Genomic DNA, 25645 nt, shown 5'->3' on the forward strand with positions numbered 1-25645 from the left:
CTAACGCTCCCTATGCAACTCGGCACAGCCTGAGAAACTAACTAGCCTGAAGATAGAAAAATAAGCCTACCTTGCCTCAGAGAAATACCCCAAAGGAAAAGGCAGCCCCCCACATATAATGACTGTGAGTAAGATGAAAAGACAAACGTAGGGATGAAATAGATTCAGCAAAGTGAGGCCCGATATTCTAGACAGAACGAGGATAGGAAAGATAACTTTGCGGTCTACACAAAGCCCTAAAGAAAACCACGCAAAGGGGGCAAAAAGACCCTCCGTACCGAACTAACGGCACGGAGGTACACCCTTTGCATCCCAGAGCTTCCAGCAAAACAAATAGACAAGCTGGACAGAAAAAATAGCAACAAATAGCAAAGAAGCACTTAGCTATGCAGAGCAGCAGGCCACAGGAATGATCCAGAGAAACACAAGTCCAACACTGGAACATTGACAGGAAGCATGGATCAAAGCATCAGGTGGAGTTAAGTAGAGAAGCAGCTAACGACCTCACCAGATCACCTGAGGGAGGAAACTCAGAAGCTGCAGTACCACTTTCCTCCACAAACGGAAGCTCCCAGAGAGAATCAACCGAAGTACCACTTGTGACCACAGGAGTGAACTCTGCCACAGAATTCACAACAGGGACCCACACGGCGTCTGCGATTAGCGAAACGTTGAGCCTTCTCCTGGGACAAGGTCAAATTGTCCACTACATGAGTCCAAATCTGCTGCAACCTGTCCACCACAGTATCCACACCAGGACAGTCCGAAGACTTAACCTGTCCTGAAGAGAAACGAGGATGGAACCCAGAATTGCAGAAAAATGGCGAAACCAAGGTAGCTGAGCTGGCCCGATTATTAAGGGCGAACTCAGCCAAAGGCAAAAAGGACACCCAGTCATCCTGATCGGCAGAAACAAAGCTTCTCAGATATGTTTCCAAGGTCTGATTGGTTCGTTCGGTCTGGCCATTAGTCTGAGGATGGAAAGCCGAGGAAAAAGACAAGTCAATGCCCATCCTACCACAAAAGGCTCGCCAAAACCTTGAAACAAACTGGGAACCTCTGTCAGAAACGATATTCTCTGGAATGCCATGTAAACGAACCACATGCTGGAAGAACAATGGCACCAAATCAGAGGAGGAAGGCAATTTAGACAAGGGTACCAGATGGACCATCTTAGAAAAGCGATCACAGACCACCCAAATGACTGACATCTTTTGAGAAACGGGAAGATCAGAAATAAAATCCATAGAGATATGTGTCCAAGGCCTCTTCGGGACCGGCAAGGGCAAAAGCAACCCACTGGCACGAGAACAGCAGGGCTTAGCCCGAGCACAAATCCCACAGGACTGCACAAAAACACGCACATCCCGCGACAGAGACGGCCACCAAAAGGATCTAGCCACCAACTCTCTGGTACCAAAGATTCCAGGATGACCAGCCAACACCGAACAATGAACCTCAGAGATAACTTTATTGGTCCACCTATCAGGGACAAACAGTCTCTCCGCTGGACAACGATCAGGTTTATTAGCCTGAAATTTTTGCAGCACCCGCCGCAAATCAGGGGAGATGGCAGACACAATTACTCCTTCCTTGAGGACACCCGCCGGCTCAGACAAACCCGGAGAGTCGGGCACAAAACTCCTAGACAGAGCATCCGCCTTCACATTTTTAGAGCCCGGAAGGTACGAAATCACAAAGTCAAAACGGGCAAAAAACAACGACCAACGAGCTTGTCTAGGATTCAAGCGCTTGGCAGACTCGAGATAAGTCAAGTTCTTATGATCAGTCAATACCACCACGCGATGCTTAGCTCCTTCAAGCCAATGACGCCACTCCTCGAATGCCCACTTCATGGCCAGCAACTCTCGGTTGCCCACATCATAATTTCGCTCAGCAGGCGAAAACTTCCTGGAAAAGAAAGCGCATGGTTTCATCACTGAGCAACCAGAACCTCTCTGTGACAAAACAGCCCCTGCTCCAATCTCAGAAGCATTAACCTCGACCTGGAACGGAAGAGAAACATCTGGTTGACACAACACAGGGGCAGAAGAAAAACGACGCTTCAACTCTTGAAAAGCTTCCACAGCAGCAGAAGACCAATTGACCAAATCAGCACCCTTCTTGGTCAAATCGGTCAATGGTTTGGCAACACTAGAAAAATTGCAGATGAAGCGACGATAAAAATTAGCAAAGCCCAGGAACTTTTGCAGACTTTTCAGAGATGTTGGCTGAGTCCAATCATGGATGGCTTGGACCTTAACCGGATCCATCTCGATAGTAGAAGGGGAAAAGATGAACCCCAAAAATGAAACCTTCTGCACACCAAAGAGACACTTTGATCCCTTCACAAACAAAGAATTAGCACGCAGGACCTGAAAAACCGTTCTGACCTGCTTCACATGAGACTCCCAATCATCCGAGAAGATCAAAATGTCATCCAAGTACACAATCAGGAATTTATCCAGGTACTCACGGAAGATGTCATGCATAAAGGATTGAAACACTGATGGAGCATTGGCAAGTCCGAACGGCATCACTAGATACTCAAAATGACCCTCGGGCGTATTAAATGCAGTTTTCCATTCATCGCCTTGCCTGATTCTCACCAGATTATACGCACCACGAAGATCTATCTTAGTGAACCAACTAGCCCCCTTAATCCGAGCAAACAAATCAGATAACAATGGCAAGGGGTACTGAAATTTAACAGTGATCTTATTAAGAAGGCAGTAATCTATACACGGTCTCAGCGAACCATCCTTCTTGGATACAAAAAAGAACCCTGCTCCTAATGGCGACGAAGACGGGCGAATATGCCCCTTCTCCAGGGATTCCTTCACATAACTACGCATAGCGGTGTGCTCAGGCACGGATAAATTAAACAGTCGACCTTTTGGGAATTTACTACCAGGAATCAAATTGATAGCACAATCACAATCCCTATGCGGAGGCAGGGCATCGGACTTGGGCTCATCAAATACATCCCGGTAATCAGACAAGAACTCTGGAACCTCAGAAGGGGTGGATGACGAAATTGACAGAAATGGAACATCACCATGTACCCCCTGACAACCCCAGCTGGACACCAACATGGAATTCCAATCCAATACTGGATTATGGACTTGTAGCCATGGCAACCCCAACACGACCACATCATGCAGATTATGCAACACCAGAAAGCGAATAACCTCCTGATGTGCAGGAGCCATGCACATGGTCAGCTGGGTCCAGTATTGAGGCTTATTCTTGGCCAAAGGTGTAGCATCAATTCCTCTCAATGGAATAGGACACTGCAAGGGCTCCAATAAAAACCCACAACGTTTAGCATAATCCAAGTCCATCAAATTCAGGGCAGCGCCTGAATCCACAAACGCCATGACAGAATACGACGACAAGGAGCATATCAAGGTAACGGACAGAAGAAATTTTGACTGTACAGTACCAATGGCGGCAGACCTAGCGAACCGCTTAGTGCGCTTAGGACAATCAGAGATAGCATGAGTGGAATCACCACAGTAGAAACACAGCCCATTCAGACGTCTGTGTTCTTGCCGTTCAACTCTGGTCATAGTCCTATCGCACTGCATAGGCTCAGGTTTAATCTCAGGTAATACCGCCAAATGGTACACAGATTTACGCTCACTCAAGCGTCGACAGATCTGAATGGTCAAAGACATAGACTCATTCAAACCAGCGGGCATAGGAAATCCCACCATGACATCCTTAATGGCTTCAGAGAGACCCTTTCTGAAAATGGCTGCAAGCGCAGATTCATTCCATTGAGTGAGCACGGACCATTTTCTAAATTTCTGGCAATATAGCTCTATCTCATCCTGAGCCTGACAAAGAGCCAGCAAATTTTTTTCTGCCTGATCTACTGAATTAGGCTCATCGTACAGCAATCCAAGCGCCAGGAAAAACGCATCGATATCACTCAATGCAGGATCTCCTGACGCAAGAGAAAATGCCCAGTCCTGAGGGTCGCCACGCAAAAAAGAAATGACGATCCTAACCTGTTGCGCTGGGTCACCAGAGGAGCGAGGTTTCAAAGCCAGAAACAGTTTACAATTATTCTTGAAACTCAGAAATTTAGTTTTATCTCCAAAAAACAAATCTGGAATAGGAATTCTCGGTTCTAACAAAGAATTCTGAACCACAAAATTTTGAATATCTTGAACTCTTGCCGTGAGCTGATCTACACATGAAGACAGACCTTTAATGTTCATTGTAACACCTGTGTCCTGAACGACCCAAATGTCTAGGGGAAAAAAAAGACAAATCACAGTGCAAAGGAAAAAAAATGGTCTCAGAACTTCTTTTTTCCCTCTATTGAGAATCATTAGTACTTTTGGCTTCCTGTACTGTTATGATAGGCAATTCAGTAACACAATGTACATAGCGATCAGAGCACATACAGTGATCTGACAATAACCCAAAATAATAGAACGAGCTCTGAGACGTGGAAACTCTGTAGACTGCAATTCCTGATCCTCTCCAAACACAACTAGAGGCAGCTGTGGATTGCGCCTAACGCTCCCTATGCAACTCGGCACAGCCTGAGAAACTAACTAGCCTGAAGATAGAAAAATAAGCCTACCTTGCCTCAGAGAAATACCCCAAAGGAAAAGGCAGCCCCCCACATATAATGACTGTGAGTAAGATGAAAAGACAAACGTAGGGATGAAATAGATTCAGCAAAGTGAGGCCCGATATTCTAGACAGAACGAGGATAGGAAAGATAACTTTGCGGTCTACACAAAGCCCTAAAGAAAACCACGCAAAGGGGGCAAAAAGACCCTCCGTACCGAACTAACGGCACGGAGGTACACCCTTTGCATCCCAGAGCTTCCAGCAAAACAAATAGACAAGCTGGACAGAAAAAATAGCAACAAATAGCAAAGAAGCACTTAGCTATGCAGAGCAGCAGGCCACAGGAATGATCCAGAGATACACAAGTCCAACACTGGAACATTGACAGGAAGCATGGATCAAAGCATCAGGTGGAGTTAAGTAGAGAAGCAGCTAACGACCTCACCAGATCACCAGAGGGAGGAAACTCAGAAGCTGCAGTACCACTTTCCTCCACAAACGGAAGCTCCCAGAGAGAATCAACCGAAGTACCACTTGTGACCACAGGAGTGAACTCTGCCACAGAATTCACAACAGGGACCCACACGGCGTCTGCGATTAGCGAAACGTTGAGCCTTCTCCTGGGACAAGGTCAAATTGTCCACTACATGAGTCCAAATCTGCTGCAACCTGTCCACCACAGTATCCACACCAGGACAGTCCGAAGACTTAACCTGTCCTGAAGAGAAACGAGGATGGAACCCAGAATTGCAGAAAAATGGCGAAACCAAGGTAGCCGAGCTGGCCCGATTATTAAGGGCGAACTCAGCCAAAGGCAAAAAGGACACCCAGTCATCCTGATCGGCAGAAACAAAGCATCTCAGATATGTTTCCAAGGTCTGATTGGTTCGTTCGGTCTGGCCATTAGTCTGAGGATGGAAAGCCGAGGAAAAAGACAAGTCAATGCCCATCCTACCACAAAAGGCTCGCCAAAACCTTGAAACAAACTGGGAACCTCTATCAGAAACGATATTCTCTGGAATGCCATGTAAACGAACCACATGCTGGAAGAACAATGGCACCAAATCAGAGGAGGAAGGCAATTTAGACAAGGGTACCAGATGGACCATCTTAGAAAAGCGATCACAGACCACCCAAATGACTGACATCTTTTGAGAAACGGGAAGATCAGAAATAAAATCCATAGAGATATGTGTCCAAGGCCTCTTCGGGACCGGCAAGGGCAAAAGCAACCCACTGGCACGAGAACAGCAGGGCTTAGCCCGAGCACAAATCCCACAGGACTGCACAAAAACACGCACATCCCGCGACAGAGACGGCCACCAAAAGGATCTAGCCACCAACTCTCTGGTACCAAAGATTCCAGGATGACCAGCCAACACCGAACAATGAACCTCAGAGATAACTTTATTGGTCCACCTATCAGGGACAAACAGTCTCTCCGCTGGACAACGATCAGGTTTATTAGCCTGAAATTTTTGCAGCACCCGCCGCAAATCAGGGGAGATGGCAGACACAATTACTCCTTCCTTGAGGACACCCGCCGGCTCAGACAAACCCAGAGAGTCGGGCACAAAACTCCTAGACAGAGCATCCGCCTTCACATTTTTAGAGCCCGGAAGGTACGAAATCACAAAGTCAAAACGGGCAAAAAACAACGACCAACGAGCTTGTCTAGGATTCAAGCGCTTGGCAGACTCGAGATAAGTCAAGTTCTTATGATCAGTCAATACCACCACGCGATGCTTAGCTCCTTCAAGCCAATGACGCCACTCCTCGAATGCCCACTTCATGGCCAGCAACTCTCGGTTGCCCACATCATAATTTCGCTCAGCAGGCGAAAACTTCCTGGAAAAGAAAGCGCATGGTTTCATCACTGAGCAACCAGAACCTCTCTGTGACAAAACAGCCCCTGCTCCAATCTCAGAAGCATCAACCTCGACCTGGAACGGAAGAGAAACATCTGGTTGACACAACACAGGGGCAGAAGAAAAACGACGCTTCAACTCTTGAAAAGCTTCCACAGCAGCAGAAGACCAATTGACCAAATCAGCACCCTTCTTGGTCAAATCGGTCAATGGTTTGGCAACACTAGAAAAATTGCAGATGAAGCGACGATAAAAATTAGCAAAGCCCAGGAACTTTTGCAGACTTTTCAGAGATGTTGGCTGAGTCCAATCATGGATGGCTTGGACCTTAACCGGATCCATCTCGATAGTAGAAGGGGAAAAGATGAACCCCAAAAATGAAACCTTCTGCACACCAAAGAGACACTTTGATCCCTTCACAAACAAAGAATTAGCACGCAGGACCTGAAAAACCGTTCTGACCTGCTTCACATGAGACTCCCAATCATCCGAGAAGATCAAAATGTCATCCAAGTACACAATCAGGAATTTATCCAGGTACTCACGGAAGATGTCATGCATAAAGGATTGAAACATTGATGGAGCATTGGCAAGTCCGAACGGCATCACTAGATACTCAAAATGACCCTCGGGCGTATTAAATGCAGTTTTCCATTCATCGCCTTGCCTGATTCTCACCAGATTATACGCACCACGAAGATCTATCTTAGTGAACCAACTAGCCCCCTTAATCCGAGCAAACAAATCAGATAACAATGGCAAGGGGTACTGAAATTTAACAGTGATCTTATTAAGAAGGCGGTAATCTATACACGGTCTCAGCGAACCATCCTTCTTGGATACAAAAAAGAACCCTGCTCCTAATGGCGACGAAGACGGGCGAATATGCCCCTTCTCCAGGGATTCCTTCACATAACTACGCATAGCGGTGTGCTCAGGCACGGATAAATTAAACAGTCGACCTTTTGGGAATTTACTACCAGGAATCAAATTGATAGCACAATCACAATCCCTATGCGGAGGCAGGGCATCGGACTTGGGCTCATCAAATACATCCCGGTAATCAGACAAGAACTCTGGAACCTCAGAAGGGGTGGATGACGAAATTGACAGAAATGGAACATCACCATGTACCCCCTGACAACCCCAGCTGGACACCAACATGGAATTCCAATCCAATACTGGATTATGGACTTGTAGCCATGGCAACCCCAACACGACCACATCATGCAGATTATGCAACACCAGAAAGCGAATAACCTCCTGATGTGCAGGAGCCATGCACATGGTCAGCTGGGTCCAGTATTGAGGCTTATTCTTGGCCAAAGGTGTAGCATCAATTCCTCTCAATGGAATAGGACACTGCAAGGGCTCCAATAAAAACCCACAACGTTTAGCATAATCCAAGTCCATCAAATTCAGGGCAGCGCCTGAATCCACAAACGCCATGACAGAATACGACGACAAGGAGCATATCAAGGTAACGGACAGAAGAAATTTTGACTGTACAGTACCAATGGCGGCAGACCTAGCGAACCGCTTAGTGCGCTTAGGACAATCAGAGATAGCATGAGTGGAATCATCACAGTAGAAACACAGCCCATTCAGACGTCTGTGTTCTTGCCGTTCAACTCTGGTCATAGTCCTATCGCACTGCATAGGCTCAGGTTTAATCTCAGGTAATACCGCCAAATGGTACACAGATTTACGCTCACGCAAGCGTCGACCGATCTGAATGGTCAAAGACATAGACTCATTCAAACCAGCGGGCATAGGAAATCCCACCATGACATCCTTAATGGCTTCAGAGAGACCCTTTCTGAAAATGGCTGCAAGCGCAGATTCATTCCATTGAGTGAGCACGGACCATTTTCTAAATTTCTGGCAATATAGCTCTATCTCATCCTGAGCCTGACAAAGAGCCAGCAAATTTTTTTCTGCCTGATCTACTGAATTAGGCTCATCGTACAGCAATCCAAGCGCCAGGAAAAACGCATCGATATCACTCAATGCAGGATCTCCTGACGCAAGAGAAAATGCCCAGTCCTGAGGGTCGCCACGCAAAAAAGAAATGACGATCCTAACCTGTTGCGCTGGGTCACCAGAGGAGCGAGGTTTCAAAGCCAGAAACAGTTTACAATTATTCTTGAAACTCAGAAATTTAGTTTTATCTCCAAAAAACAAATCTGGAATAGGAATTCTCGGTTCTAACAAAGAATTCTGAACCACAAAATTTTGAATATCTTGAACTCTTGCCGTGAGCTGATCTACACATGAAGACAGACCTTTAATGTTCATTGTAACACCTGTGTCCTGAACCACCCAAATGTCTAGGGGAAAAAAAAGACAAATCACAGTGCAAAGGAAAAAAAATGGTCTCAGAACTTCTTTTTTCCCTCTATTGAGAATCATTAGTACTTTTGGCTTCCTGTACTGTTATGATAGGCAATTCAGTAACACAATGTACATAGCGATCAGAGCACATACAGTGATCTGACAATAACCCAAAATAATAGAACGAGCTCTGAGACGTGGAAACTCTGTAGACTGCAATTCCTGATCCTCTCCAAACACAACTAGAGGCAGCTGTGGATTGCGCCTAACGCTCCCTATGCAACTCGGCACAGCCTGAGAAACTAACTAGCCTGAAGATAGAAAAATAAGCCTACCTTGCCTCAGAGAAATACCCCAAAGGAAAAGGCAGCCCCCCACATATAATGACTGTGAGTAAGATGAAAAGACAAACGTAGGGATGAAATAGATTCAGCAAAGTGAGGCCCGATATTCTAGACAGAACGAGGATAGGAAAGATAACTTTGCGGTCTACACAAAGCCCTAAAGAAAACCACGCAAAGGGGGCAAAAAGACCCTCCGTACCGAACTAACGGCACGGAGGTACACCCTTTGCATCCCAGAGCTTCCAGCAAAACAAATAGACAAGCTGGACAGAAAAAATAGCAACAAATAGCAAAGAAGCACTTAGCTATGCAGAGCAGCAGGCCACAGGAATGATCCAGAGAAACACAAGTCCAACACTGGAACATTGACAGGAAGCATGGATCAAAGCATCAGGTGGAGTTAAGTAGAGAAGCAGCTAACGACCTCACCAGATCACCAGAGGGAGGAAACTCAGAAGCTGCAGTACCACTTTCCTCCACAAACGGAAGCTCCCAGAGAGAATCAACCGAAGTACCACTTGTGACCACAGGAGTGAACTCTGCCACAGAATTCACAACAGGGACCCACACGGCGTCTGCGATTAGCGAAACGTTGAGCCTTCTCCTGGGACAAGGTCAAATTGTCCACTACATGAGTCCAAATCTGCTGCAACCTGTCCACCACAGTATCCACACCAGGACAGTCTGAAGACTTAACCTGTCCTGAAGAGAAACGAGGATGGAACCCAGAATTGCAGAAAAATGGCGAAACCAAGGTAGCCGAGCTGGCCCGATTATTAAGGGCGAACTCAGCCAAAGGCAAAAAGGACACCCAGTCATCCTGATCGGCAGAAACAAAGCATCTCAGATATGTTTCCAAGGTCTGATTGGTTCGTTCGGTCTGGCCATTAGTCTGAGGATGGAAAGCCGAGGAAAAAGACAAGTCAATGCCCATCCTACCACAAAAGGCTCGCCAAAACCTTGAAACAAACTGGGAACCTCTGTCAGAAACGATATTCTCTGGAATGCCATGTAAACGAACCACATGCTGGAAGAACAATGGCACCAAATCAGAGGAGGAAGGCAATTTAGACAAGGGTACCAGATGGACCATCTTAGAAAAGCGATCACAGACCACCCAAATGACTGACATCTTTTGAGAAACGGGAAGATCAGAAATAAAATCCATAGAGATATGTGTCCAAGGCCTCTTCGGGACCGGCAAGGGCAAAAGCAACCCACTGGCACGAGAACAGCAGGGCTTAGCCCGAGCACAAATCCCACAGGACTGCACAAAAACACGCACATCCCGCGACAGAGACGGCCACCAAAAGGATCTAGCCACCAACTCTCTGGTACCAAAGATTCCAGGATGACCAGCCAACACCGAACAATGAACCTCAGAGATAACTTTATTGGTCCACCTATCAGGGACAAACAGTCTCTCCGCTGGACAACGATCTGGTTTATTAGCCTGAAATTTTTGCAGCACCCGCCGCAAATCAGGGGAGATGGCAGACACAATTACTCCTTCCTTGAGGACACCCGCCGGCTCAGACAAACCCGGAGAGTCGGGCACAAAACTCCTAGACAGAGCATCCGCCTTCACATTTTTAGAGCCCGGAAGGTACGAAATCACAAAGTCAAAATGGGCAAAAAACAGCGACCAACGAGCCTGTCTAGGATTCAACCGCTTAGCAGACTCAAGATAAGTCAAGTTCTTATGATCAGTCAATACCACCACACGATGCTTAGCTCCTTCAAGCCAATGACGCCACTCCTCGAATGCCCACTTCATGGCCAGCAACTCTCGGTTGCCCACATCATAATTTCGCTCAGCAGGCGAAAACTTCCTGGAAAAAAAAGCGCATGGTTTCATCACTGAGCAACCAGAACCTCTCTGCGACAAAACAGCTCCTGCTCCAATCTCAGAAGCATCAACCTCGACCTGGAACGGAAGAGAAACATCTGGTTGACACAACACAGGGGCAGAACAAAAACGACGCTTCAACTCTTGAAAAGCTTCCACAGCAGCAGAAGACCAATTGACCAAATCAGCACCCTTCTTGGTCAAATCGGTCAATGGTTTGGCAATACTAGAAAAATTGCAGATGAAGCGACGATAAAAATTAGCAAAGCCCAGGAACTTTTGCAGACTTTTCAGAGATGTCGGCTGAGTCCAATCATGGATGGCTTGGACCTTAACTGGATCCATCTCGATATTAGAAGGGGAAAAGATGAACCCCAAAAATGAAACCTTCTGCACACCAAAGAGACACTTTGATCCCTTCACAAACAAAGAATTAGCACACAGGACCTGAAAAACTGTTCTGACCTGCTTCACATGAGACTCCCAATCATCCGAGAAGATCAAAATGTCATCCAAGTACACAATCAGGAATTTATCCAGGTACTCTCGGAAGATGTCATGCATAAAGGACTGAAACACTGATGGAGCATTGGCAAGTCCGAATGGCATCACTAGATACTCAAAATGACCCTCGAGCGTATTAAATGCAGTTTTCCATTCATCTCCTCGCCTGATTCGCACCAGATTATACGCACCACGAAGATCTATCTTGGTGAACCAACTAGCCCCCTTAATGCGAGCAAACAAATCAGATAACAATGGCAAGGGGTACTGAAATTTAACCGTGATCTTATTTAGAAGGCGGTAATCTATACAAGGTCTCAGGGAACCATCCTTCTTGGCTACAAAAAAGAACCCTGCTCCTAATGGTGACGATGACGGGCGAATATGCCCCTTCTCCAGGGATTCCTTCACATAACTGCGCATAGCGGCGTGCTCAGGCACGGATAAATTAAACAGTCGACCTTTTGGGAATTTACTACCAGGAATCAAATTGATAGCACAATCACAATCCCTATGCGGAGGTAGGGCATCGGACTTGGGCTCATCAAATACATCCCGGTAATCAGACAAGAACTCTGGAACCTCAGAAGGGGTGGATATCGAAATTGACAGAAATGGAACATCACCATGTACCCCCTGACAACTCCAGCTGGACACCGACATGGATTTCCAATCTAATACTGGATTATGGGCTTGTAGCCATGGCAACCCCAACACGACCACATCATGCAGATTATGCAACACCAGAAAGCGAATAACCTAATGATGTGCAGGAGCCATGCACATGGTCAGCTGGGTCCAGTATTGAGGCTTATTCTTGGCCAAAGGCGTGGCATCAATTCCTCTCAATGGAATAGGACACTGCAAGGGCTCTAAGAGAAACCCACAACGCTTAGCATACTCCAAGTCCATCAAATTCAGGGCAGCGCCTGAATCCACAAATGCCATGACAGAATACGATGACAAAGAGCAGATCAAGGTAACGGACAGAAGAAATTTTGACTGTACCGTACCAATGGTGGCAGACCTAGCGAACCGCTTAGTGCGCTTAGGACAATCAGAGATAGCATGAGTGGAATCACCACAGTAGAAACACAGCCCATTCAGACGTCTGTGTTCTTGCCGTTTAACTCTGGTTAAAGTCTTATCGCACTGCATAGGCTCAGGTTTAAGCTCAGGTAATACCACCAAATGGTGCACAGATTTACGCTCACGCAAGCGTCGACCGATCTGAATGGCCAAAGACATAGACTCATTCAAACCAGCAGGCATTGGAAATCCCACCATGACATCCTTAAGGGCCTCAGAGAGACCCTTTCTGAACATAGCTGCCAGCGCAGGCTCATTCCACTGAGTGAGCACGGACCACTTTCTAAATTTCTGACAATATACCTCTATCTCATCCTGACCCTGACAAAGAGCCAGCAAATTTTTCTCTGCCTGATCCACTGAATTAGGTTCATCGTACAGCAATCCGAGCGCCAGGAAAAACGCATCGATATTACTCAATGCAGGATCTCCTGGCGCAAGAGAAAATACCCAGTCCTGAGGGTCGCCGCGCAAAAAAGAAATAACAATCAAAACCTGTTGAACTGGATCACCAGAGGAGCGAGGTTTCAAGGACAGAAATAATTTACAATTATTTTTGAAACTCAGAAACTTAGTTCTATCTCCAAAAAACAAATCAGGAATAGGAATTCTTGGTTCCAACATAGCTTTCTGATCAATAGTGTCTTGAATCTTTTGTACTCTTGCCGAGAGCTGATCCACAAATGAAGACAGACTTCTAATGTCCATCGCTACACCTGTGTACTGAACCACCCAAATGTCTAGGGGAAAAAAAAGGCAAAACACAGTGCAAAGAAAAAAAAATGGTCTCAGAACTTCTTTTTTCCTTCTATTGAGAATCATTAGTACTTTTGGCTTCCTGTACTGTTATGACAGGCAATTCAGTACTACAATGGACATAGCGGTCAGAGCACATACAGTGATCTGACAATAACCCAAAATCATAGAACGAGCTCTGAGACGTGGGAACTCTGCAGACCGCAATCCCTAATCCTCTCCAAACAACACTAGAGGCAGCCGTGGATTGCGCCTAACTCTGCCTATGCAACTCGGCACAGCCTGAGAAACTAACTAGCCTGAAGATAGAAAATAAGCCTACCTTGCCTCAGAGAAATACCCCAAAGGAAAAGGCAGCCCCCCACATATAATGACTGTGAGTTAAGATGAAAAGACAAACGTAGAGATGAAATAGATTCAGCAAAGTGAGGCCCGACTTTCTTAACAGATCGAGGATAGAAAAGGTAACTTTGTGGTCTACACAAAACCCTAAAGAACACCACGCAAAGGGGGCAAAAAGACCCTCCGTACCGAACTAACGGCACGGAGGTACACCCTTTGCGTCCCAGAACTTCCAGCAAAAAATTAGACAAGCTGGACAGAAAAAATAGCAAACAAATAGCAATGAAGAACTTAGCTATGCAGAGCAGCAGGCCACAGGAATGATCCAGGGAAAAGCAAGTCCAACACTGGAACATTGACAGGAAGCCAGGATCAAAGCATTAGGTGGAGTTAAGTAAAGAAGCACCTAACGACCTCACCAGATCACCTCAGGGAGGAAACTCAGAAGCCGCAGTACCACTTCCCTCCACCAACAGAAGCTCACAGAGAGAATCAGCCGAAGTACCACTTGTGACCACAGGAGGGAGCTCTGCCACAGAATTCACAACAGTGCCCTAAAAATTCATTTGTTCAGATTGGCCTACCGCCTCAACGCATTAACCTAACTATCCCTGTGTTCCCCATTCAAAAAAAAAAAACTTAAACCATAATCAGGTTCCTCGCATCATGTTCTCATACACTTCATGCAGTTATTAGCCCTCTGTGTCTGTACTGCTACATACTGAGGCAGTTAACTGGTTCATGCAGCTTTACATGAACACCCGAGCCTTACACTATGGCTGGTCCGAATAACTAAAGCAATTGTTACCATCCACCTCTCGTGTCTCCCCTTTTCCTCATAGTTTGAAAGCTTGCAAGCAGGGCCCTCATTCCTCTCGGTATCTGTTTTGATCTGTGTTTATTGTTATGCTGTAATGTCTATTGTCTGTACAAGTACCCTCTATAATTTGTAAAGCGCTGCGGAATATGTTGGCGCTATATAAATAAAATTATTACTATTATACAGTTGAAGATCAGACAGGTTAATCAAGACTAACATATATACCTACAATGTTGATCCCGAGGAAGGCAAAAAATCCTGAGGAATGAAGGAATGTACCGAGGGGTTTTAATTGCCCCATAAAAGGGAGAAATTCTAATCCATTTCCCAGACATCTGATTTAACTAGGGATAATTACACAAGAAGACAATAGACCAAGTCATTTTTGGGACATTTGGAAAGAGTGAAAGGTAATGATAATGGTAACCATAGCAAATCTTGAAATGGAGTCCAACTTCACCCGGGACTACAGGACATTTTGAGTACCCCTGCCTAAAATGTATGCTTTATGGACATATTTCCCTGGTCATAGTGATACTCTTGTCCCAAGCAGCATCATCCTCTGGAACATCATTTTTCCCACCATGAAATTATCTTGTCTGGTCATGGTCGAGTCAGCCATTTATTCTTTTAATTGTACATTAAAGGTTGCAGTCCCCAAAGAGTTCACTTGTCTAACCTCATAGTTTTACATTTTTCATAATTTTAACCACATTCTTACCGAGGGTATTTGGACATCGGTCCAAGTGATGTTTGGAACGGCATCTATAGGTTGGATATCGACAGTAGGGAAGAAGACATTGTAGTGACCGGTGGCGGCTATGTGCAGACATACTGCAATGTTGAAAGGCAGGGTGAACACCGGCAGGTCCCATTTGCTGAAAATAGAACCCAAAGCACTGGACAAGACAGGGCTGAAAAAAATGATAAAGAAAGAACAAAGATAATCTAAATGTTAACATTAAGTAAAGATTCAGCATTTTGATTGGTTGAGATGTTAAAGACAGTATTTTAAAAGTGAAAAAATATAAGAACAATTAAATTGATATTTGACTTCTGATATCAGTTTCAATAACTGTCAAAACAAAATAATTAAGGACTTACCAAGTCATCGACATGACAGTCACAGGGATAAGAAGCCACCAATAGTAATTTCCTTTATCTGAAAACACAGCCATCAACAAGCCGACCAAGATCCCGTTATACCCGTGTAATCCTGCAGCAATTGCAGATCTGTTGAATGTACAAGAATATAACTACTATAATACTGCTACTATGTACAAGAATATAACTACTATAATACTCCCCCTATGTACAAGAATATAACTACTATAATACTGCTCCTATGTACAAGAATATAACTACTATAATACTGCCCCTATGTACAAGAATATAACAGTTATAATACTAATACTACCCCTATGTACAAGAATATAACTACTATAATACTGCCCCTATGTACAAGAATATAACTACTATAATACTGCTCCTATGTACAAGAATATAACAGTTATAATACTAATACTACCCCTATGTACAAGAATATAACTACTATAATACTGCTCCTATGTACAAGAATATAACTATTATAATGCTGCTCCTATGTACAAGAATATAACAGTTATAATACTAATACTACCCCTATGTACAAGAATATAACTACTATAATACTGCCCCTATGTACAAGAATATAACTACTATAATACTGCTCCTATGTACAAGAATATAAGTACTATAATACTGCCCGTATGTACAAGAATATAACACTATAATACTGCTACTATGTACAAGAATATAACTACTATAATACTGCTCCTATGTACAAGAATATAACAATTAAAATACTGCCCCTATGTACAAGAATATAACTACTATAATACTGCCCCTATGTACAAGAATATAACTACTATAATACTTCCCCTATGTACAAGAATATAAGTACTATACTACTGCTCCTATGTACAAAAATATAAGTACTATAATACTGCTCCTGTATACAAGAATATAACTACTATAATACTGCCCCCTATGTACAAGAGTATAACTACTATAATACTGCCCCCATGTACAAGAATATAACTACTATAGTAGTGCTCCTATGTACAAAAACATAACTACTATAATACTGCCCTTATGTGCAAGAATATAACTACTATAATACCGCCGCTATGTACAAGAATATAACGACTTTAATTCTGCTCCAATGTACAAGAATATAACTACTATAATACTGCTCCTATGTACAAGAAAATAACTACTATAATACCGCCACTATGTGGAAGAATATAACTACTATAGTACTGCTCCTATACACAAGAATATAACTACTATAATACTGCTCCTATGTGCAAGAATATAACTACTATAATACTGCCCCTATGTACAAGAATATAACTACTATAATACTGCCTCTATGTGCAAGAATATAACTACTATAATACTGCCTCCTATGTAAAAGAATATAACTACTATAATACTGCCCCTATGTACAAGAATATAACTATTATAATACTGCCTCTATGTACAAGAATTTAACTACTATAATGCTACTCTTACATACAAGAATATAACCACTATAATACTGCCGATATGTACAAGAATATAACTACTATAATACTGCTATGTTCAAGAATATAACTACTATAATACCGCCCCTATGTCAAGAATATAATTACTACTATATTGCCTCCCATGTTCAAGAACATAACTACTATAATATTGCCCTTATGTACAAGAATATAACTACTCTATAATACTATCTCCTATGTACAAGAATATAACTACTATAATACTGCCCCTATGTACAAGAATATAACTACTATAACACTGCTCTTATGTACAAGAATATAACTACTATAATACAGCCCCTATGTACAAGAATATAGCTACTATAATACTGCCCCTATGTACAAGAATATAACTACTATAATACTGCTCCTATGTACAAGAATATAACTACTATAATACTGCTCCTATGTACAAGAATATAACTACTATAATACTGCACCTATGTACAAGAATATAACTACTATAATACTGCTCCTATGTGCAAGAATATAACTACTATAATACTGCACCTATGTACAAGAATATAACTACTATAATAGTGCACCTATGTACAAGAATATAACTACTATAATACTGCTCCCTATGTACAAGAATATAACTACTATAATACTGCCCCTATGTACAAGAGTATAACTACTATAATTCTTTCTCCTATATACAAGAACATAACTACTATAATACTGCCTCCTCTGTACAAGAATATACAGTAACTACTATAATACTGCCTCTAAGTACAAGAATATACAGTAACTACTATAATACTGCCCCTATGTACTGGAATATAACTAATAAAATGCTGCCCCATTGTGCAAGAATATAAATACTGTAATAACACAGCCTTATTACATGGCCGTGTAGCATTTTCTACATACCTGTCTTGGCTGAGAACAAGTGCTGTGATTGTTGACACAATAGCGCCCAGGCATCCGGCAATCGCCCACCAGGTGTTCTGAAGGAAGAGTCCAGCAATGATGAGGAGACCACTAATAGGATTACTGACGAACATCACTTGTGACGTGCCACGTAAAACCCAGTCAATGAACTGGAATGGGACAGGTTTATCTGGAATGGATTGATTTGTTTAATAGCATTTGCTGACGGATGTTCTATGTAGCACATTATATTGTTTGATCTGTGTAACATTTACTTTTAGTTCTCTGAACCATTTTGTGTAGAGTTTACATTACTTTGCTACCTGTAAAGATCTTCCACAAACCTACAATTTCCTGCATGGAAATTGACCTGCTGGGTTGATTTTAAACTCTGTAATGTCAATTTTTGGTGCAAATTTGTTGTCCAAAAGAGAGAAATCTGTGGTGAATTATACTGCAAATGTATAAGTGAATTTTGCTACAAATTTTGCTATCAACTTACAACATGTCCATAGGTGGATACTTCCCTTCTATGTGGACTTACCCTAACTTCCCATGGCTTCGTGTATTCTGGCTTTTGTTTTAGCCCCCACTATTAGTCTTGGCTGATTTGACTTGCAAAATATTGCAATGATGGAAACTAGGAAAGGAACCCAATATAAATGATGTGATATGTTGAACCTAGCAGAGCTTTGTGTCCTCTGATATAAACGGAAGTGACTGCACTAGTGAACATAGCCATGCTGTTATCTGTGCTCACACAATTCTGGTATTGAGTAATTGATAGTCTTCCAAAAGTAGCTTTAGACAAGAACATAGAAGAATTGATCAGATTGTTTTAGTATGAGAGAAATAAAGTCAGAATCTGCCCCTACCTTCTGTCTCTTCCCCACTATCCCATAGAATGTAAGTCCGCAAGGATAGGGTCCTCTCCCCTCTGTTCTAGTCTGTCACTGTAAACCTGCTTACTGTAATCGATATCTATAACCCTGTATGTAACTCCTTTCTCATGTACAGCACCATGGAATTAATGGTGCTATATAAATAAATAATAAAAATACCGTATTTTCCGGCGTATAAGACGACTGGGCGTATAAGACGACCCCAAACTTTTCCAGTTAAAATATAAAATCTTCTCAAAAGTCGGGGGTTGTCTTATATGCCGGGTGTCGTCTTATAGGGTGGGTGCGGAGCAATCTGCGGTTGAAGTATATAGTGGGGGGGAGTGGTCCCGATGACGAGGTGAGGGAGCGCCTCACCAGGAAGGTGTAAGTGAAGCAAACTGTCAGCGTCTGGGATGCCAGGGGTATGCAAAAAAGAGAGCGGTGCTGTGCCTAGAAAAACACTCCTCTTTCACTCATCTGGCTCGCCCTTGTATCCTATTATCTCCTTCTCTGCCTCTGCTTCACTTACACCTTCCCGGTGAGGTGCCCCCTCACCTCGTCATTGGGGTCGCTCCCCCCACAATATGCGGCGACCGCAGATTACTCCGCATCTGCCCTATAAGACGAAACCTGGCGTATAAGACGATACCTGACTTTTGAGAAGATTTTCAAGGGTTAAAAAGTAGTCTTATACGCCAGAAAATACAGTAATAATAAATAATAATCAGATGCCATGATGGTGGCATAAGGGCTCGATGTCCAAAGCGACCTGTGTTTATAGCTGAGCAACATGCAACTTAATTGGTTTTTCTTGGCAGATCCACCATTGGTGTCCAGTTTGGTTCACAGATGAAAGCAGGTTCAAACTGAGCCACGTGTGGACATACCATTGGTGCAACCTGAGCAGTTGCAAAGAGATCCAAAATTTGAGGAGGCTCAATTCTACCCCAAAGCAGGTGGAATTTTGCATTGTAATGAAGTGTTGCAATGGCTCCTTGATGGTCTGAGAAGGCACATCTTTGGAGGTCGAAACCTCCAAGCCTCCACGTGATGGCCAACATTACCCTGGCGGCTGTTATATGCTTGGACAAAATCTTCAGAACCACTGATGCAGGTGTCTCATGTAAAACAAAGCATTTCCTGGATTACTAAGGTATTTACATCATTGACTAGACTTCATGTTCATCAGACCTGAATCCAGTAGAGAACCTCTGGGATGTTCTGTATTATTTAATTCAATGCTATCAAGTAGCTCAAAAGACCGTCCAGGAGCTCATTGATGTCCTGACCAAGGTCTGGGAAGAGATCCTTCAATGAGCCAACCATTGTGTGTTCATGAGTATCCCAGATATTGAAAAGAGGGAATGCAGGCACGTGGGGTCCACATACACTAGTAAGTCCCAACACAAACGTCAACCAAATTTGATGGACCTGTGATTTCAAACTTTTACTTTGATTGTCTGTGGGGTTTGTTATCTGGCCTTCAATCGGTTGATGATTTTGGTTTCCACTGGTAATTGAAACTTAATTTGATTCTTAACAAATTATACCATTTTACATACCGTAAGTAAACATTTTGAACTTGAATGTTTCATTCATTGACATCCAAAGTGTGATTTTAGTATTCCCTTAATTTGCGGATCATTCTGTATGCAATATATCATATTATAGATGGCACTCACCTCTCAACCAGTCTCCAAATTCCTTCATTTCTCCGGAGATGTAATGTAGGGCAGTGCAAAATATTCCAAGCCCATGAGAACAACGATCCGGACTTTCCTTCTCCTCTACTTCTGCCTTGTTCATGGGGATATGACTTTCCATGGTTTCCACTCTTATATAATGCTAAAAAAAAATACCAGACGTTATAAACTTTTGGAAATCCCCAAGCTTTAGAGTAATTTATATATAATTTTTTATTAATTCAGTTGCTGTTAAGAACAGAAATTAAACATATTTCTACCTGTAGGTGGAACAGACTGAATTAAGAAAATTATGTAGGTTGTACTGGAGTAATATGCTAAAAAAAAGACCCATTGGGTGCGCAAAATGCTTATCTTAACTTTGCTACAACTTTGCTGAGTTTTCACAAACTCAATTCTGCCAAGTTGATGGCTTATTTTTGGACCTTCCAGGCTAATGGTGGACTGAGCTCAGATATGTTCTCAAATTTAGGTTGGCTACATGAGAAAACCTATAATTTATTTATTCTAACACTCAGCTCCATTCCTGAAAACACTTCAAGAAAAGAAAATATAAAAAAAGTTACAAAAAAGAAGCCATTCCTATGTACATGTGCACGCAGTGTCTTTTAGACACCAGCATATGCGCTTTTCCAATATGGAGACACTTCAGTTTTTAATCCTGAAGCATCTTTTTTGTGCCTTTTTGGCCATTTCCTGAGCACTTGTTTTGAAGTTTTTAACCAACAGTGTTTTTTTCTACTGCTTTTTTTTCATTATTTTTAGGTCGTCTTTTTGTCTGGTGTTTTTCAGTATATTTTTTTCATTGATTCAACAATGAAAAAATTATTATAAGTTTCTGAACCAAAAAACATTGTGAAAATGTTCAAGAAGACGCCCAGAAGTTTTCTGGGGTCTTTTGATCCTTCCCACTGATTTGCGTTGTACACAGTAGAGCACTCTAAGAGTGGAACAAGCCTGAAGAACGGTCAACTCACTTCTTTTAGCTTCGTGGTGTCTTTTGAAATCTCAAGCGGTTAAACGATGTTCAAAAGATGGAACATACAAGTCGTAATTACATACAAATGCATATGTTCATTCAGTGTTTAAGGGGTACAATGCTTCTTGAAGACTGTTGGGGGTCTACTTGGTCATAGGCCCCCACTTCAGATCTCAAAGACCAGTCACGATATGTCTCAAGATGCGCATACTCTTTAAAAAAGTATGGAATTGCAAATAAGGACCGGATGATGAAGGACATTTTGCCACAATGGATGGAGGAATCTCAGCTGAAATTTTACATAAAATCCTTTATGGCTGCCAAGCCCGCTTCTAGTTTCTAGAAGTATAGATATATGAACATACTCCTGTTCATACTGGTCAACTAGAAAAATAAAGTAATGGTGCTATAAACCTATAAATTCATAATACGTGAAGAGTCTGTAAAGACAGCTTCGTGTGAATCTTGAGAAGATGACCTGGTTGTACAACATTCCTATTAAGTTCAAGGAAAGACTCAGAAAAGTCATTTTAGCAGAGTTCATCCTATTAATTGCTTACAATGTGTAACCCAATACTCCTAAAACTGCATATGGCAGTTCACTCAACTGATAGCTTTTGATGTCAGCCTTAAAAATTGTTAGAGAGACAAACTTTAAAGGCGCTTTCCAGCAAATGCGGCTTAAGGATCTAATTGAGGAAACTCAGTGGCATCATTCTTCTAGATGACCTAACTCCTATGTGTATTACAAGGACTTTACAATGAAAAGAAAGAATGGAGACTATGGTAACTTTTCCAAGATTAGAAAGTGAATGAGGGTCCCAACAGCATACTTGCATTGAAAATTTTTGGTGACCTTACGAATGGATTGTGACTTTTCACTAAGGACTAGACAGCCTCCATTCATAGCTTTGGTCAATAAGTAGTGTTGAGCATTCCGATACCGCAAGTATCGGGTATCGGCCGATATTTGCGGTATCGGAATTCCGATACTGAATTCCGATACTTCCCGCGTATCGGATACCGGAATCGGAAGTTCCCAGAATTCAAATTGAACGCAGCAGCCAATGAGGAATGAATGAAAGTGTGGGCACATCCTGTTTAGCATGGTGGGCATGTAAGTACTGGCAAGGCTTGGATTGGCTGCTGAAATGATGTCACTCTGCACTATAAAAAAGCGCTGCCGCCATTTTGCGCTCACTCTGCTGTGATTTCAGTTAGGGACAGGACGCTGTGTTCTAACTGAGGGCCAGTTGAGCTAGCTAATTGCTTTATTTTCCTTTCCAAAGGCTAATTTAGCAAAACGCTGTGTGTTCTTCACTGTTCACCTTGCTCTTGCCTTGCAGCGCTGTTTTAACAGCGTTCTGCAAGGTCTCTGTGTGTGTGTGTGTGCAGCTCACTCTGTAGTCTGTGTGCAGCCATATACCCGGTTGTATTCAGCTCAGGGGGGGTTCACACTGCCTCACACAGTTGTTCTTTTTTGCTCTTAGTGCAGCCTGCTGCACATTTTTTCTCAAATTTCCTATTAGTGTTTTTCCACCAGTCTCCAGCTCTATTGTGGAAAAACACTACATAGGATAACCTAGAGGGGGGTTTTTGGGCCTTGCAGCGCCGTTTACGGCTGTCTGCACGGTCTCCGTGTGAGCCCAGCTCGCCCTGTAGTCTGTGTGCAGCCATAGCCGGTTGGATTCAGCTCAGGGTTCGTTACTGGCTCATACCTTGAGAAAAATTTTCCTTTTTTTCAAATAGTGCAGCCTGTTTAAAATTTGAAAAAAAAAATTCCTATTAGTGTCTTTCCACTCGTATCCAGCTAAATAGTGGAAAAACACTATATAGGATAACCTAGAGGAGGGTTTTTTGGCCTTGCAGCGCCGTTTACGGCTGTCTGCACGGTCTCCGTGTGAGCCCAGCTCGCCCTGTAGTCTGTGTGCAGCCATAGCCGGTTGGATTCAGCTCAGGGTTCGTTACTGGCTCATACCTTGAGAAAAATTTTCCTTTTTTTCAAATAGTGCAGCCTGTTTAAAATTTGAAAAAAAAAATTCCTATTAGTGTCTTTCCACTCGTATCCAGCTAAATAGTGGAAAAACACTATATAGGATAACCTAGAGGAGGGTTTTTTGGCCTTGCAGCGCCGTTTACGGCTGTCTGCACGGTCTCCGTGTGAGCCCAGCTCGCCCTGTAGTCTGTGTGCAGCCATAGCCGGTTGGATTCAGCTCAGGGTTCGTTACTGGCTCATACCTTGAGAAAAATTTTCCTTTTTTTCAAATAGTGCAGCCTGTTTAAAATTTGAAAAAAAAAATTCCTATTAGTGTCTTTCCACTCGTATCCAGCTAAATAGTGGAAAAACACTATATAGGATAACCTAGAGGAGGGTTTTTTGGCCTTGCAGCGCCGTTTACGGCTGTCTGCACGGTCTCCGTGTGAGCCCAGCTCGCCCTGTAGTCTGTGTGCAGCCATAGCCGGTTGGATTCAGCTCAGGGTGCGTTACTGCCTCATACCTTGAAAAACAATTTCCTTTTTTTCAAATAGTGCAGCCAGTTTAAAATTTGAAAAAAAAAATTCCTATTAGTGTCTTTCCACTTGTATCCAGCTAAATAGTGGAAAAACACTATATAGGATAACCTAGAGGAGGGTTTCTTGGCCTTGCAGCGCCGTTTACGGCTGTCTGCACGGTCTCCGTGTGATTTAAACTAGCTCTGTAGCCCGATCTGCACCAAAAAAAAGGTTAAGTTCACCAAACACAACTTACACTTGTGTAGGCCACATTTGAAAAATAATAAAGTTTAGTCCACAATTTACAACATTAGTGTTTCTTACACCTGTTAGGAGGAGCATTACAGGAATAAGCACACTAAGGCCTTAGTACTTTTCTGCTTATCTTTATCTGTCAACCAAGATGAAGAGGGCAGGGAGTAAGGCACGTGGGCGTGGGCGCGGAGCAGGGAGAGGAGCAGGGAGAGGACGTGGTGATTCTGTGCCTGCTGCGGGCGCCGGTGACTCGTCGTCACTCAGTTTCAGCAGGGAACAGTCCTTCATGCGCAGCTTTGTCGGAGAGCGCCGTGCACCGCTGCTGCGTGAAGACCAAATTGAAGCCGTTGTCGGGTGGATGGCAGCTAACGCCTCGGCATCGACTTCAGTTAGTGCCACATCCTCTCAGGCACAGAGCACTGGAGAGCAGCCATCTGTCTCTTCACCACCTGCCAAATTGGCCAGGCAGTCAGAGAGCCCAGGACAGGAGCCGTCTCTACTTCTGTTCTCTGAATCTCTTGGCTTGGAAACAGGGGGCCAGCCAAGCAGCATTGGAGAAATGGAAGAAGAGGCAGTGTGCAGTGATGCCCAACACCTTTTTCTCTCTGACTCTGAAGAGGCAGGTGGGCCAGTGCCTCCGGTGACCACAGCGCAGTACGCATCTGATGATGAAACTCAGGTGCCGCTTTCTCGTGCGTACTGTGCTGCTGAGACTACCCAGGAGGAGCAGTTGGTGGCAGAGGGTAGTGGAGATGATGAGGTCCTTGACCCATCGTGGCGTGAGGAACAGGAAGGTGGTGGGAGCAGCTCAGAGGAAGAGCTTCCTCTTACGGGCCAAAGAGGGAGAGGGAGGGGGAAGACTGCGGAGCCTGTAGCCTCCACTTTGGCACCCGTTAGGAGCCTGTCTCTTTCCAAAGCCAAAAAGGGCGCTCCCAAGACTTGCAGTGCCTGGTCCTTTTTTGACACAGTTGCAGATGACATTTGTTTTGTCAAATGCAAGCTGTGTCATCATAAAGTAAAAAGAGGGAAAAATGTCAGCAACCTCAATACCACAAATATGTGGAAACATGTGCGGACCAGGCACGCGGTGGAGTTACAGAAACACACTGAAGATGTAGGCCAACCAACAGCGGCAGCTACCACCTCTTCAGCTCGTGTTGCCTCTTCCTCCAGCTCACGCACAGCTGGTTTGGCTTCCTCCCAGAGACCTTGTGTAATTCCACCCACAGCACCACCTTCCCAGTCATCCTCACACTCCCAGTCTACTCTACAGCCATCGGTAGTACAGGCATGGGAGAAAAGGCGGGCATTCTCGGCCAACCACCCCCGAGCACAGGCTCTGAATGCAGGCATTGCCAAACTGTTGTCCCTGGAAATGCTCTCGTTCAGGCT

At 43.7% G+C, this 25645-nt stretch overlaps 1 protein-coding gene across 3 annotated transcripts in view; it reads right to left on the minus strand.

The window, feature by feature from the left end:
- Nucleotides 1–25645, minus strand: part of LOC138662023 (urea transporter 2-like) — a 296371-nt gene that overhangs the window by 38258 nt on the left and 232468 nt on the right. For all 3 annotated transcript variants that reach the window (XM_069747137.1, XM_069747118.1, XM_069747128.1), the window contains exons 2-5: nt 20506–20668; nt 17940–18129; nt 15604–15732; nt 15221–15413 (exon numbers count right to left, since the gene is read on the minus strand). In XM_069747137.1, the coding sequence (XP_069603238.1) occupies nt 15221–15413; nt 15604–15732; nt 17940–18129; nt 20506–20647 (654 nt within the window). In that variant the 5' untranslated portion in view covers nt 20648–20668. The remainder of the gene's footprint in view (nt 1–15220; nt 15414–15603; nt 15733–17939; nt 18130–20505; nt 20669–25645) is intronic.

The sequence above is a fragment of the Ranitomeya imitator genome, chromosome 1 (genome assembly GCF_032444005.1).
Source record: "Ranitomeya imitator isolate aRanImi1 chromosome 1, aRanImi1.pri, whole genome shotgun sequence".
In the NCBI taxonomy this organism is placed as follows: domain Eukaryota; kingdom Metazoa; phylum Chordata; class Amphibia; order Anura; family Dendrobatidae; genus Ranitomeya; species Ranitomeya imitator.